At 39.7% G+C, this 14,160-nt stretch overlaps 1 protein-coding gene across 3 annotated transcripts in view; it reads right to left on the reverse strand.

Annotated features, from left to right (window-relative positions):
* Positions 1 to 455: 455 nt before the first annotated feature.
* LOC147625382 (putative LRR receptor-like serine/threonine-protein kinase At1g67720) overlaps positions 456 to 14,160 on the reverse strand; it is a 136,038-nt gene continuing 122,333 nt past the window's right edge. For all 3 annotated transcript variants that reach the window (XM_086818715.1, XM_086818716.1, XM_086818714.1), the window contains 3 exons: positions 1,585 to 1,780; positions 1,299 to 1,425; positions 456 to 1,084 (listed from right to left, as the gene is read on the reverse strand). In XM_086818715.1, coding sequence (XP_086674841.1) covers positions 839 to 1,084; positions 1,299 to 1,425; positions 1,585 to 1,780 — 569 coding nt within the window. In that variant the 3' untranslated portion in view covers positions 456 to 838. The remainder of the gene's footprint in view (positions 1,085 to 1,298; positions 1,426 to 1,584; positions 1,781 to 14,160) is intronic.

The raw sequence follows: 14,160 nt of genomic DNA on the forward strand, positions 1-14,160 counted from the left end.
GTTGCCAACCCATGTCTAGTTCGTATGATGAGCTCATATCCGTAAATCGATTCTCTGGCTTGGTTGTGACCTTTCTTCCAAGAATGTTGTGTGAATATTGGTAGTTTAATTTTCTCCATTCACGTTCAGTCCTGTATAGCTAGAGTGTATGATTTCCAAAAAAGTTTGTCATTATATGTCCATGTTTAGAGCGATAGTTAGAGTTCATGAATTATGAATCTACCATTAAATTACATTAGCTTTTCGAGATGCGATATCTCTATCTTATTATTTGTTTACATGTAATGCTAAGGAGGAGGAGGGTAAATGTGCTCATTTTTTAAGCCTAGATTCTATATGATTGGTAATTTCTATTGAATGGTTAAATTTGTGTAATTAATATTCCTTTACGTATGCTATGTAGAGACTATAAGTGAACAATACAATTGTTGTCACTTTCAACAATCCTAAGACTATTGAATTTAAGGGAGGACACGATTTACAAATATTATTTGCAACTAGTTAAAAGACCATTGAATTATGATTTGCACAAATAATATTTGTAACTCGTTCCAATCCTAAAATCCTCAACAGATAAATACCCATGTTACTATATGACCAGACATCCAAATCCTTTTTCCTCAATCTGGACTTTAGTAATTTAGGTAGCGTTTTTGGACGTTATGTAGGTAGCCCGCCGCTATTTAATGAACGCCAAGCATGATAATACGATAATGTTCCTCAAAGTTAAGTTTGCTAGGGAGATTACTTTGTACATGCGGAAGTTTAGAAAGCTGGGCCTTGGAAGCAATATAATTCATCTTGGCTCAAGCTTGTTGACCTTGGTCCTTTAGGCTTTCTATGTAACGAAGGAGGAGGAACCACTACTCACGTCCTCGAAGCGAGGTGTGTTGTCCATCTCGTTTTTTGCAGCTTTTCGCAGCACTTGAACCACCTCGCTCATGGTCGGCCTCTTGTTCCGATCCCTCTCCACGGATCCATATGCAACATCAATCACCTTCCACATCGACTCCAACTTGTACCCATTTGTCAACACGGGATCCACAATATTCCCCATGTTACCTTGCAGTATGCTTGATGTAACCTGTTGGCATAGTTTCGAAAGGCATTATTAACCATCTAATACTACCCTGAGCTGCTAGAATGATTATTCAAGCCGTTAATGATTCATCACTTATCACCAAGCATAACCTGCTGGCTTATTAACCATATAATACCCTGAACTGCTAGAATGATTATTCAAGCCGTTAATGATTCATCACTTATCATTGAAAATGAAGTGAAGGTTTGTCACAGACCCAATCCACTATGTGTGGGGGACTGCTGAAAGAATCGATAGGGGGTCGGCCGCATATCAGCTCAAACAAAACTATACCAAAACTGTACACATCACTCTTTTCGGTGAGCTGATTCGTAGAATTGTACCTGGATGCATTAATATGAAGCTCTGATCAACACGAGCAGGTCATGCAATTACTATTGACGATAGACTTGCATTTTATTACCTACATTAAGTGATAACATAATGATTCAATATAAATGAACTACTTGATACCCTATTCAACGATGGCAAATTAAACTCACGCAGGATCAAGATAGCCTGCTGTCCCGACCACATTTACAGTTGATACATGAGATACTGTGCTGTTCCCCTCTTTCAGTCTTGAAAGGCCGAAATCAGCCACCTTCGCCTGCATCTTGTCGTTGAGAAGTATATTACTGCTTTTCACATCTCGGTGGATGATTGTAGGATCACAATTCGTGTGTAGATACTCAAGACCTGGTTAGCAATTAATATTGTGAGCATTTTTTGAGTTCAAGTGCTAGATATATATATATTTTTTTCTTATCTTATCCTAGTTAATGAGGTAAATACCTCTGATGACAAGAATACACTAGCAATTGATGTGTGTTTCCACAAAGCCAAGATTACTCTTGCCCGTCAGGGACATTATCGCATAAATGTGACATTATCCAATTTGTGTTCCAATCGACCATGCAATTGTAAAGTTGACTATGATTACAATATGTTAAGGTCTATTAAGTTTTACATCAAGCATGATACAGATGCATGGACATGCACTCATGCTATCAGATAAGTATCCGTGAGATTGCAACAACCAGTCTGTCTCTCTACATAAAGAGACCTTCATTGTACAAACACGAACACGTTCACAGCATAAGATTAATACACACTATCTTGTATTTACTCCTATCTTGGCTCGACTCTGAAGATGGCCTCGACTCTTTCTTGTCTCTTATTGTTCTTGGTGCGCGTACGTCTACAGCCCACCCATGACCTTCTAGCATCTCTAGACCTTCTACCATATTTCATCATGGTTCATAGCTTTCAACCCTAGGATCCTGTGGGTGCGGACCCCCTGGATCAAGGTGGTTCCTCCATGGCATGGCACACCTCCTCTTGGTCTTCCATCTCCGCCGACATCCCGCATATCCACTTTCTCCATTGCATGGCACATCTCCTCTTGGTCTTCCAACTCGACCACCGATTGCCATGCCTCTACATCCCCTCACAACCAGTTTCACCGACTCCACCGACAGTGCCTGCTCTTGCTACACGGCCGCCGTAGACACCATAAACCTATAATGCACCCATCTGCTTCGATCACTTCGACAATTGCTGTGTCCATCGGACCAGCAAAGCTTGCGCCCAACACGATCCCGCTTGCGGGCCATCATCCAAATCTCCATTAGATAGATCTTACAGGAATCTTAATATTATAAGGTTTGGCCATCAACTAGCTACGGCATCCAAATCTCCATTAGATAGATCTTACATGAATCTTAATATTATAAGGTTTGGGGACTCGCCCCTCACATGTGGCTGCTTGATTCGTCATGCCCTCCCGAATCCATATAATCAAGGTAACATCTTCCAAAAGAAGGGGGCAAAATATATAGTGGATTCTTGGATCACACGTCAAATCGCCCTCAACACCAAGTGAAAATAAGATGACTGTCTTCAAGGCGGTAACCAAGTGGCTAAGACTTTGGACTTTCTACAGGAGGTCCTGGGTTTAAATCTTCTTGGTGGGGACATCTTATACTAAGGGCATCTTATACTAAGGGTGTGTTCGGCATGTAGGTTGCCATCCACAAACCTTAGGCCGTCATCATTCGATCGTCATGGTACTTGTTTTCACCTTCCTCTTCGGCAATCTTAAGACGATAACAATGTGCAATGCTTACCCTTTAAGCTCATGCTCTAGATCAAGCACGATGGTACTTTGGACATCAAAAATCGTGACTCAACTCATACGATGCCTAGTTCTACCAAAGCTGTGCATGATATTCACTCCAATTGACTGAGCGACTAACTTGTGGGGTTCGTCCCATGGCTTGTCCATTGTCTACAAAGTGGCTAATATTTGGAAGGGTGGTACTCCCTTGTGGTACTCGGGTGTGTATGGGGCTAGTATGGTGTGTGTGTGTGTGTAGCTGGGTGAAATTTCCATGTGCGAATCAGAATGGAATAAGACCTCATAAAGAAGAAGAAGAATGAAGATGGCTATCTTCAAGGTGACCTTGACATTCAACCTTAATCTTATCCTATCTTGCATCTTCAAAGCACTAGCGACACACGCACTATCATAATATAACAACGCACAGTACTCACATACAAACCCTGCTCATTTCTAGAGAGAGAAAATATTGAGGTTTGAATGCTACATCAAACATGAAGCACATGCATGTCATATACATGCACATGTAATCATGCGACCAAAAAAGTGCAGTCTAAGAAATTGTAACCACTAGTCTCTCTCTCTAAATAAAGCGAAATTCATTGTACATGCACAAACAAGCTCACAACATAACACTAACACACTCGGGGGGTGCACCTCAAAATATGTAAGTCTACCACGTGCGATCATTAGGTGGGGTTTTTTTAATCCAAAATATTGGGTAAATTTACAGAAATACAATTACAAGTGGGGTATTTTAATTGTACTTTGGAAAAAAAACTGTAAGTTTATAAAGAAAAAGGGGTAGTTTTATTAGCTCAAAATTCACAGATAAGGGGATTTTTAAATACCGCTTGAACGCACGTCATAGGAGGGGCTTCCATATAGTGGACCCCCCGAGCTAACACACTGATATAAACTAAGTTGTGTTTACTCCTATCTTGACTCGACTATATTTTGTCTCTGAGTGTTCTCTGTGCACGTACATCTATAGCCCACCCATGGCTTTCTAGCATCTCTAGACCTTCTACAATATTTCATTATAGTCCCCAATATCCATAATGGTCTCACACAATGGAGATTCACATATTATAACTTTTTGTATTTATTTTTAAATATTAATGTATTATTTTGCCAAGTATTTGTACAATGAAAAGTGATTTTTTCTAAAGAATAATCAAGGTAAATGGGTGTTCTTATCTTATGTTTCTGCTTGAGTTATTGTTAACAACCTTCTTTGGTGTTGTGAAGACTTCTTGAATTTGATGCGTAGTAAGGCTCATTTCTTTTTGCATGTAGAAGAGGTTGGAGTGCCAAAGCTTAATCGGATTATTGCAATTAGAGTCATGAGAGATGCTTCTCTTATTCATAATGAATCATACCTCTTTTTCAAATTTGGGAACACTAGTTGTAGGATGTAGTGCCACCTTGTGTGATTTGTACTAGCCTTTATAATATGCAACCTTTGTTTGTGTGTAGGGGTGCCATGTGACCAGCTGCTTAATCATGTATGGTTTTTAACCTTATTGCATATTAAACAAATTTCAATGATTTGCACCAATGTATTTTTTATTCAATGAAGAATCTGCATTGTTTTTAGAGCTACAATGCTAATATGTTTCGTCGTCAACACTATAAACAATATATGCAACATGGGTTTGTAAAAACAAGAGAAGAGCAGCTAGCTAGGCTCATAGATGATAGCCATGGCTATGGCATCAGAGCTAACAATGATAGATGATGGTGTAGCCAGCTATAACATCACTTTAATGCTTGATATATGCCCTCAATTTTGGCAAATGATGTGGTATTTAATATGAATGCTCTAATTAAGTAAGATTTAAAAGGCTCAGATTGACCCAAGATAATATTTTGTAAAAGTACAAGCTCTCTTCTCTTTATTTTTTGAGATGTTGACACTACAAGATGATGATGGTATAGCTGAAGAATGTAGCCGCATGACGTATAGTGAAAAAGTAGTTAGAGAGTTCCATTTGCATGTAAGGGATTTTTTAAATACTACGCAAGTGTACATGGCGGCTGCATGGCTATAGCCACGTGGTGCAGCTATACATGTGGCTATGTGGCTATAGCGAGTTATAGCCATGCCTCTAGTCGCAAATTGTTAAAAAAAGTTAGATTCTCCCGCCACATGCGTCCTTTCTTTGCTGCTCTTTTCTTTCCTCCTCCCTTCCAAAACCTACAAAGAAAAGACTCATTTGTTCTCCTTCCATATACCATACCTCAAGCATGAAACTCATAAGCTCCTGAACATTTATGTGGTTTCATATCCAAAAGCATAAGTTTTATGGTGAAGATAAGGGTTTGTTCTCTCTATTCTCTCATATTTGTTGCAATCTCCATATCCATACGTAGGTCTTGATTCTTGTCTTCTTATTCTTCTCCCTATCACTTCCCTATTTGATTTGTTAATCAACTTTATTGTGTGTGCGTGTTTTGAAGGTTTAGGGTCTGTTATGTATGCATTCTTTGTTTTTTCTGCTTTGGCTTTGTAGTGAGAAGGTGAACCCTCTTTTCCTCCTAATCTTTTATGAAAGCTCTATGTATTCTCTTTTCTTTTAATATGCCTATGTATGCTAATATGCATGTATATTAGAGTGTTAAAATGCTCTTTAATTTTTCTCTCTAATATACCTATGTATGCTCTATGCATGTACATTAGAGTTTACATAGAGCATGCATAGCTCTAATATGCATACAAATTAAAGCATGCATAACTCTAATATAGATGAATAGAGCCCATGTATGCTCTATATATTCTCTAATATACATGCATAGAGGCTCTATTCATGCAAATCAGATCATGCATAACTCTAATATGTATGCAAAGAGCCTATGTATGCTCTATGCATGCATATTAGAAAATATATAGTGTATGCATACATGCATAGAGACAACGTATGTTGTATGCATGCATATCTCTAATATGTATGAATAGATCCATGTGCATTAAGATTATGCATATGCATTTACATTAAGCTTTATGCATATGCTTATAATATTATATTCAGCTTCATGCATAAGCTTAATGCATATGGCATTGATGTGTTGGGGACACTTGCCTTTATATGTTGTCCGAACACACCATTGTGAGGAGGGAACAACTGCCAGCACCCCAACACCAGCACAAGCACCAAGTGAAAGCACTAGTCCACTTAGTTTATGTCCCCTGTTCTTCAGCTCACACACGAACATATACTTGAGCACATTCCAAATTCTTCAAACTATATAGTTGACTCTTTCACCCATCTTCCCAGGTCCTTCCTAACCTCCAATGGCCTTGGTCTTCAATCCCAAGTCTTTAGCTCACCTTAGCCGACCACAAACACTCCCAGTTGCTGCTGCTGACACAAATTGATCTACTTCTTCTGATTGAATATTGAATAAGGTAGTTGTTGTTGACTCTAGTCAGAAATGTGTCTTTGAGGCTTTCTCAAAGTTCCTCCAATATCAGCTATCTTCAAGAGCTTACTTTAGAACCTCACAAGACTTATCAACTCCACCCTGTTCTGCTGACCCTAGAATACCTTCAGCTCTCAACTAAATCCAACTGACTATGACTGACTGAAATTTCGACAATCAGATCAAAACCCATAACTCTCCCCTCAACCCGAAAAGAATCAGATCTACCTTTGGTTAACCTCAACTGACTCCTACTGATGCTCAACTAATCCTAGCTAGCACTTTTCCAACCTGACACAGTCCTCAGCTGATCTCGACCATTATACAGTCCCCAAGCCTTGTCAAGCAAGACTAGATCAATACTTCAACAACATCATCTAACTAATCTTGAAAAGTAGTTGAGTATAAAAGCTTATGCTTTTATATTTAGCTTCATGCATAAGCTTAATGCATATGGAATTGATGTGTCGGGGACACCTGCCTCTATAGCCTGTCCAAATACACCACCACGAGGAGGGAACAACTACCAACGCCACAACACCAGCACACACACCAAGTGAAAGCACTAGTCCACTCACTTTATGTCCCTTGATCTTCAGCTGACACAATCAGATACTTGAGCACACTCCAAACTCTTCAAATTATATAGGTGACTCTTCCACCCATCCTCCCAAGTACGTCCTGACCTCCAATGGCCCTAGTCTTCACTCCCAAGTCTTCAGGTGACCTTAGCTGACCACAAACACTCCCAAATGACACAAATTGATCTACTTCTGTGACTGAATACTAAGTAAGGTAACTGTTGTTGACTCCATTCAAAAATGTGTCCACCAGGTTTTCCCGAAATTCCTCCAGTATCAGCTATCTTCAAGTACTTGCTTTAGAACCTCACAAGACTTATATGATGACCCTAGAATACCTTCAACCCTCAACTAAATCTGACAAACTCAAATTTGGACATTCAAACCAAAACCCATAACTCTCCCCTCAACCAAAAAAAACCAAATATACCTTTTTATACCTTCAATTGACTCCTACTGATGCTCAACTAATCCTAGATGACTCTTTTCTAACCTGACAAAGTCCTCTGCTGAACTCGACCACTATATAGTCCCCAATCTATCCAGTCGGCCCTTTCGATAGGTCTCTAATTGTTAGGCTAGAGGCAAGACTAGATCAATACTTTAACAACATCATCCAACTAATCCAAAAAAACACTTGACTCTAGTTGATCAACTTTTTATAGTGTCAGACCTTGCTTACTCAAAGAACAAAGATGTTTAGAACATACCTAATTCAACACAGTTCAGCTCTTCACTCATCAATCCAACACAATCAAACCTTCTGTGTTTATAAAATTGGGCCAATCTCAACAACTCTGAGATTTGGGGATTGAACAGAAAAGAGAGAACACCATAAAACCAAGGGACCTCCACACGATTATCCCCGATAAAAACCCTTTCAAATTTTTATCTTAAACACCACAAGAAACCAGTAACCACAAAAGGAACTACCAATTATACCTTGAAGGTTTCCAATAAAAAACACAACTGAGAATGTTTGGCTAGTCCAAGTTCTAACATAGATGCTATTCCCAGAGGTCCTAGGGAACCAACCTCCTACAAGACCCTCCCCGATAAAAACCCTTTCAAATTTTTATCTTAAACTCCACAAGAAACCAGTAACCACAAAAGGAACTACCAATTATACCTTGAAGGTTTCCAATAAAAAACACAACCGAGAATGTTTGAGCAAAGATTTCAGCTGGTCCAAGTTCTAACATAGATGCTATTCCCAGAGGTCCTAGGGAACCAACCTCCTACAAGACCCTCTATCAACTTAGCAACCTTTGCTCTGTGTAGACCCAAACTCCCTCAAACAAATCCCATTGCCTATCGAAAAAGAAAACAATATTAAATATCAATTTATCACAGAGCTGCTTCACCAAAACCCCTCGGCTCTCTCACAACTCTTTGCTCTGCAATAACATTCTCTCCAATGCCTCCCACAACTATGTGCTTTCTTCAAAAATCTCTCCTCCTCTACTACATGCGAGAGTTCTTTATTCTTTGTGCTAGTGTTTACAATGGCTAGCTCTATAATAGAAGGTGGCCATGCAACAACCCCTTATGCCTAGGTTTTCTACACATTCTCAACAACCCCTTATGCCTAGGTTTTCTACACATTCTCAACAATTTATTTCATCTTCTGGGTTGGGTTGGACACATATATTGGGCATATTCCTTGGGCACAAGAAACCTATCATAGTTTTCCCAACCCCACATGGTTAGAGCATTCATACTCAACCACATGCTGCTAGCTCACCAAAACAATCCTTAAAGAAAAGTACACCCAAATCCCAACAAGAATCGGTTGCATCAACTCAAACATCTGCAGCATTAGCACCACACAAGCTTGTATCCAACATTTCTTAATCCTTCTGAATTTTCATAATTCTACACCAATATGGTTTTATCATGTAACCATTGACTCTTTTTAAGTGCAATTGATCATCCAAGGTAGCTAGTTGTTAAGTACCATTCTCATATATATGTACAACCTTGAAGGGACCCTCCCACTTTAACTAAAACTTGGTCTAGAAGGTGTTGTCAGTCTGCTATTGTACTTGAGCCCCAGATGTCTAGTTTGCTATTGTACCTGAGCCCCAAATGTCCTTCTTTGATACCTTTGTCTTTAACAGTCTCATTGAAATGGTCACCTCTTTGATTGCTTAACTAAATATAGTGGTCCAAGGTTTCCTCTCTATCTAACTACAAATCTTGAAGATCCAGCAACCTATCTTAATGCTCATCTTAACCCATTTCTTGATGCTTCAAAAGAAATTGTAAACTGGCAATCTCAACCTTAATAGGCATCATGGCCTCTTTCCAAAAAACAAGATGTTAAGGTGAAAACTCAATAGCTAACTTTGTAAGCCCACAGAGCTAAGGAAACATGCAAATCCCGCTACTTGGGGTGTTATTCTAGACACTTAGTCAACGTAGTGTACAACTCTCCATTGAATCTCTGTACTAGACAATTTCACTGTGTGGATAGTAAGGAGTAGAGTACCTATGTGCAATACATAATTTCTGCACGAGCTCTTGTACGACCTCTCCTCTGAATTCAGGCCCTTGATCTATTACCAGCTCCAAAGGCATGCCAAATATGGCACTTATGTCTTCAAATAAAAATTTGGCCACTTCTTTAGCAATTATATGCTTCACACATCTAGCTTCAGCCCACATCTGGTCAGATAGTCTACTCCACTCAATAGGTAGGCCTTTCCCCTAGCAGTAGTGGGCATAGGACCAATTGCATCCAATCCCCACTTTTCAAAACCTCTATATGATACAATACTCTTCCTTAACTCATATTGTAAAACCTTTCTGCCTTGTTTATGATAGGGCTCATAGGTCCTGCAGTAGTGATAACGGGTGTCAAAGAAAAGCCCTATTGGCTAGATCTTTTGTGTTGGTGATTCTCTGTCTGATTTTGAGATTTTGTATTGGTAATTATTATGTTACTTTGGATTCTCAATGATTATGGTTTATTAAAAATCTCTTCGTTTTTTGAGGTATGATGTGATTTTATTGAAATTTTTGAGAAACTTTGTGCATAGATCATGAAACAGAATATGGGTATGTCACAATCTCTTGGAAGGAATGTTAGATTGGATCAAATGAGGAAGTAGAGATTAATGGGTCAGGATGGTAAATGGTTTTGGGAGTAGGTAGGACCTAAATTTCCTCAGAGAAGATACGACATCCACCATCACCTTCTCCACCTCATAATATGTCCTCTCTCCTTGTATCTTAGTTCTGCTAACAAAATACATGGGCTCATATAAGAATGTTCTTTCCTCTACTACAACAACAGTGCACCCACAACATCCTCATAATATGTCCTCTCTCCTTGTATCTTAGTTCTGCTAACAAAATACATAGGCCTCATATAAGAATGTTCTTTCCTCTACTACAACAACAGTGCACCCACAACATCCTCACACACACTAGGGTTCACAAAAAAGTCTCTGCTCCAGTTAGGAGGGCATTGGGATAGTTTCTGTAATGGATATAAATCTTGGAACAAGAGAAATATGAACCTAGCAAGATATCTTACCTTATGAGTAAAAGTCAACAAACTACTTCACATCTTGAGGAGCCTCTAATAAAAACAAAGCTTTCATCTTTTCAAGATCTGCTTCAATCCCATTTTCAGAAACCACATGACCAAGAAGGGTCACTTTGGCTTGAGCCAAATGACATTTATCTAGATTAAGCTGACCACCCAAATCATCAAGTCTCTTCAAAGCCAACCTCACCTTCTCACAATGGATCCATCTGCCACTGTAAACAAAAATTATTAATAAACACTTTGATGAAGGACCCCATATAGGGCTCAAACAGCAGATTCATAAACCTTTGAAAGGTTTGAGGGGAATTTGTTAGCCTAAAGGGTATAACCTTGTAAGCAAAACACCCCCATGGGGTAATAAAGGTGGTTTTTCTCTGGTCTCATAGAAGAATTGAGATCTCAAAGTATCCTAAATATCCATCACATACACTATATCATTCATTTCCTTCCACACTATCCAAAATCTCATCTTGGAAGAAAGGCAGTGGGTAATGATCTCTTTTAGTTACAACATTAGAAGGCTTAAAATCAACACATACCCTCCGTTTACCATTATTCTTTGTGGTGATTACTACTGGAGAAGCGCATTCAAAATTATCAGTTGGGAATATAAACCCTACTTTCAAGAGTTTATCCACCTCCTCTCTCAACACCCACTGCTGTACAATTCCCAATCTTCTCAACTTCTGCTTAGCCTCTAGATTCATTTGGATTTGATGTTGCAGTGTAGACACTCCCCTAACCTATGTATAAGAGAAGATGAACAGGTCTGGAAATTTGTGCAACATACCTATATACTCCTTTATCTCAGTCTCATTTAGATCGTTAGCTAGCATTTTTTCTAAAACTTCTTCCCCACCTGGCTGTACTTCAGCTCCTTCCCTTCCTCTGCACATAGCTATACATACATACAAATAAGGTTAGAATCAAGCTCTAGCCAGCTGGACCTCTTTCTCTTCATCATTATCTAAGCTGACCTCCTCTATTTTTGAATCCTGTCTAGTTGGTTTTCTCATCTTCTTCTTTTAATGTACTAGTCTTCAAAATCAACTCCCTTTCTTTAGCCATATCATATCTGACTTGTCTTCTCACAGGCTAGTCTAGCCCCAAATTAGATGTCCTCTCCATTAGTCTTGTCTTGCCCTCATGGTGGCAATCAGCCAATGGCCTCTTGAGAATTAATGGGTATGCTTCAGACTTTGTTGGCATCACATGTACATCTAATTCTGCTTCCAGTTCCAAAATATTTACATGCAGCTTCTTTACAATTCCCAAACATTTGAATTTTGTAGTATTTGTCATTCCAAGTCTAAATTCAACTAGGGCTTCAACCTTTAGTCTTCCATTGTCTGCTGGGTCATTACACATACCTCCACACCACCATCAATATGTACTTTGGGGACTGTGTGCTTGTTTACCTAGGTATCCGTAACTAGCAAATAATCTTTATCTCCCTTCACCTGCACTACATTGATTTGACCTCCCTTCTTCTCTTTCTTGGGGCATCTTGTGGTGACCAACTTACTCAATGTCCTCATAAGTTTGGGGAACAATTGAAAAAGTTGCGGCCAAGTTAGACTATGTCCCTTCTGTTGAAGGTGTTTCAGCAAATCATACTCTTCCTCATGGACACCCAAAGGAAAATCATGCATGCCAATGTGTCTTGTGGACCTGGTCTTCTTCCTACCTTCCTTGGACTGATCTTCCACTTTTCTTTCCTCTTCTTTCTCCTGGATGGCCTTAGATCATTCTCTACCTATGTCCCTCGAGTGATTTTATTGGCTAAAATGTCTACTTCTAAATTTACTTCTCCTTGTGTAGTTCCATTTATTGGGTTGGTGCTGCTAAACCTATGGAACCGATGATTTGACATCTCCTCTTCCCTTTTGGCACCCTTCCTTTCTTCCCTCCTAGGCAGCAAAGGATAAACATCACCTCCCATCATCCTTAGGTAAGGGCACCGAGGAGTTATATGATCCCTCTCCATAAAGTTAAAACACTAAACATTCATGTTGGGTCCCACTCTTTCCCTGCCTCTCATACCATCTCTATCTCCTACCCTAGGGGTATTTCTTCCTCTTTGCAATAGATTTCATTTGAAATTAAACATCACCTCCCATCCTCGTCGGGTAAGGGCACCAAGGAGATATATCATCCTCCCTGTCCATAATATAGTTAAAACACTCAACATTTATGTTGGGTCCCCCTCTTCCCCTGCCTCTCATACCATCTCTATCTCCTACCCCATGGGGATTTCGTACTCCTTGCAATAGATTTAAGTTTAAATTCTCCATCTGCTGAGTTAGATGATTAATACCTTACATGAGCTGATCGAAAACCATTGGGACTACTGGAGATGCTCCTTTTGCTCTTCTCTCCCCAGGCATAGCTGGCATTTCTTTAGCCTCTCCAGAAAGTTAAAACATTGAACAATCATGTTGGTCCCCTGCTTCCCTTGCATCTCATACCATATCTATCTGCTACCCTAGGGGCATTTATTCCTCCTTGCAATAGATTTTACTTTAAATTCTCTGTCAGTTGAGTCAAATGATTAATACCCTGCATACGCTGATCAGAAACCACTCCGACTAATTGGAGCATCTCCTTCTGCTATTCTCTCCCCATGTATAGCTGGCCTTCCTTCAGCCTGTACTTCCCTTTGCTTGTGAGCTATTCTTTGTAGCTTCCATTCCTTCTCTCTGGCAATTCTCAAGGCTTCTTCACATGTTCCAAGTCTCTTTAACTCCACTTTCTCCTTCAGGTCTGCATGAAGGGATTGGATAAACATGTCCTTCTTAAGAGGAATGGGTGCTTAGTTCCCAAAGAAGTGTCCCATCTTCCCCATATGTCTTCAAAATGGTCCACAAATATATCAAACACATCTTGAGAAAACATCAAACAGGTTATTCTTTAACTTTTGAATTTCTTGCCATAGAGCATATGGGGATTCACCCTGCTTATAATGCTGCACGAAAGCCACTCTGATATCTTCATATCCCTCACCTTGATTTAGTTGGGCTCTCCATGTCTGCAACCACCTTCTGGCATCTCCCTTCAACAACATAGACATCAATGTCAACTTATCCTCTTATGTATCCTTCCAAAAGGCAAAGGATGCCAATTACATCCTCGCCAAAAACTCCTTTGGATCTTCTCCATCATGTCCATGGAACATCGAATATGTCATCATGGTAGCCAGTTGCCCTACTAAAAACTTTCAGACCTGCAAATAAACTAAAGGGTGCTTCCAAGCCCTCCTTAGTTGGGGCACCAAAACAATGATGTGTTGAGGATCCTTGCCTCTATAGCCCATCCAAACACACCACCATGAGGAGGGGACAACCACTAGCACCACAACACTAGCACAAACACTAAGTGAAAGCACCAGTCAACTCAG

The sequence above is a fragment of the Cibotium barometz genome, chromosome 24 (assembly GCF_041138505.1).
Source record: "Cibotium barometz isolate CiBa-2024 chromosome 24, ASM4113850v1, whole genome shotgun sequence".
Classification (NCBI taxonomy): domain Eukaryota; kingdom Viridiplantae; phylum Streptophyta; class Polypodiopsida; order Cyatheales; family Cibotiaceae; genus Cibotium; species Cibotium barometz.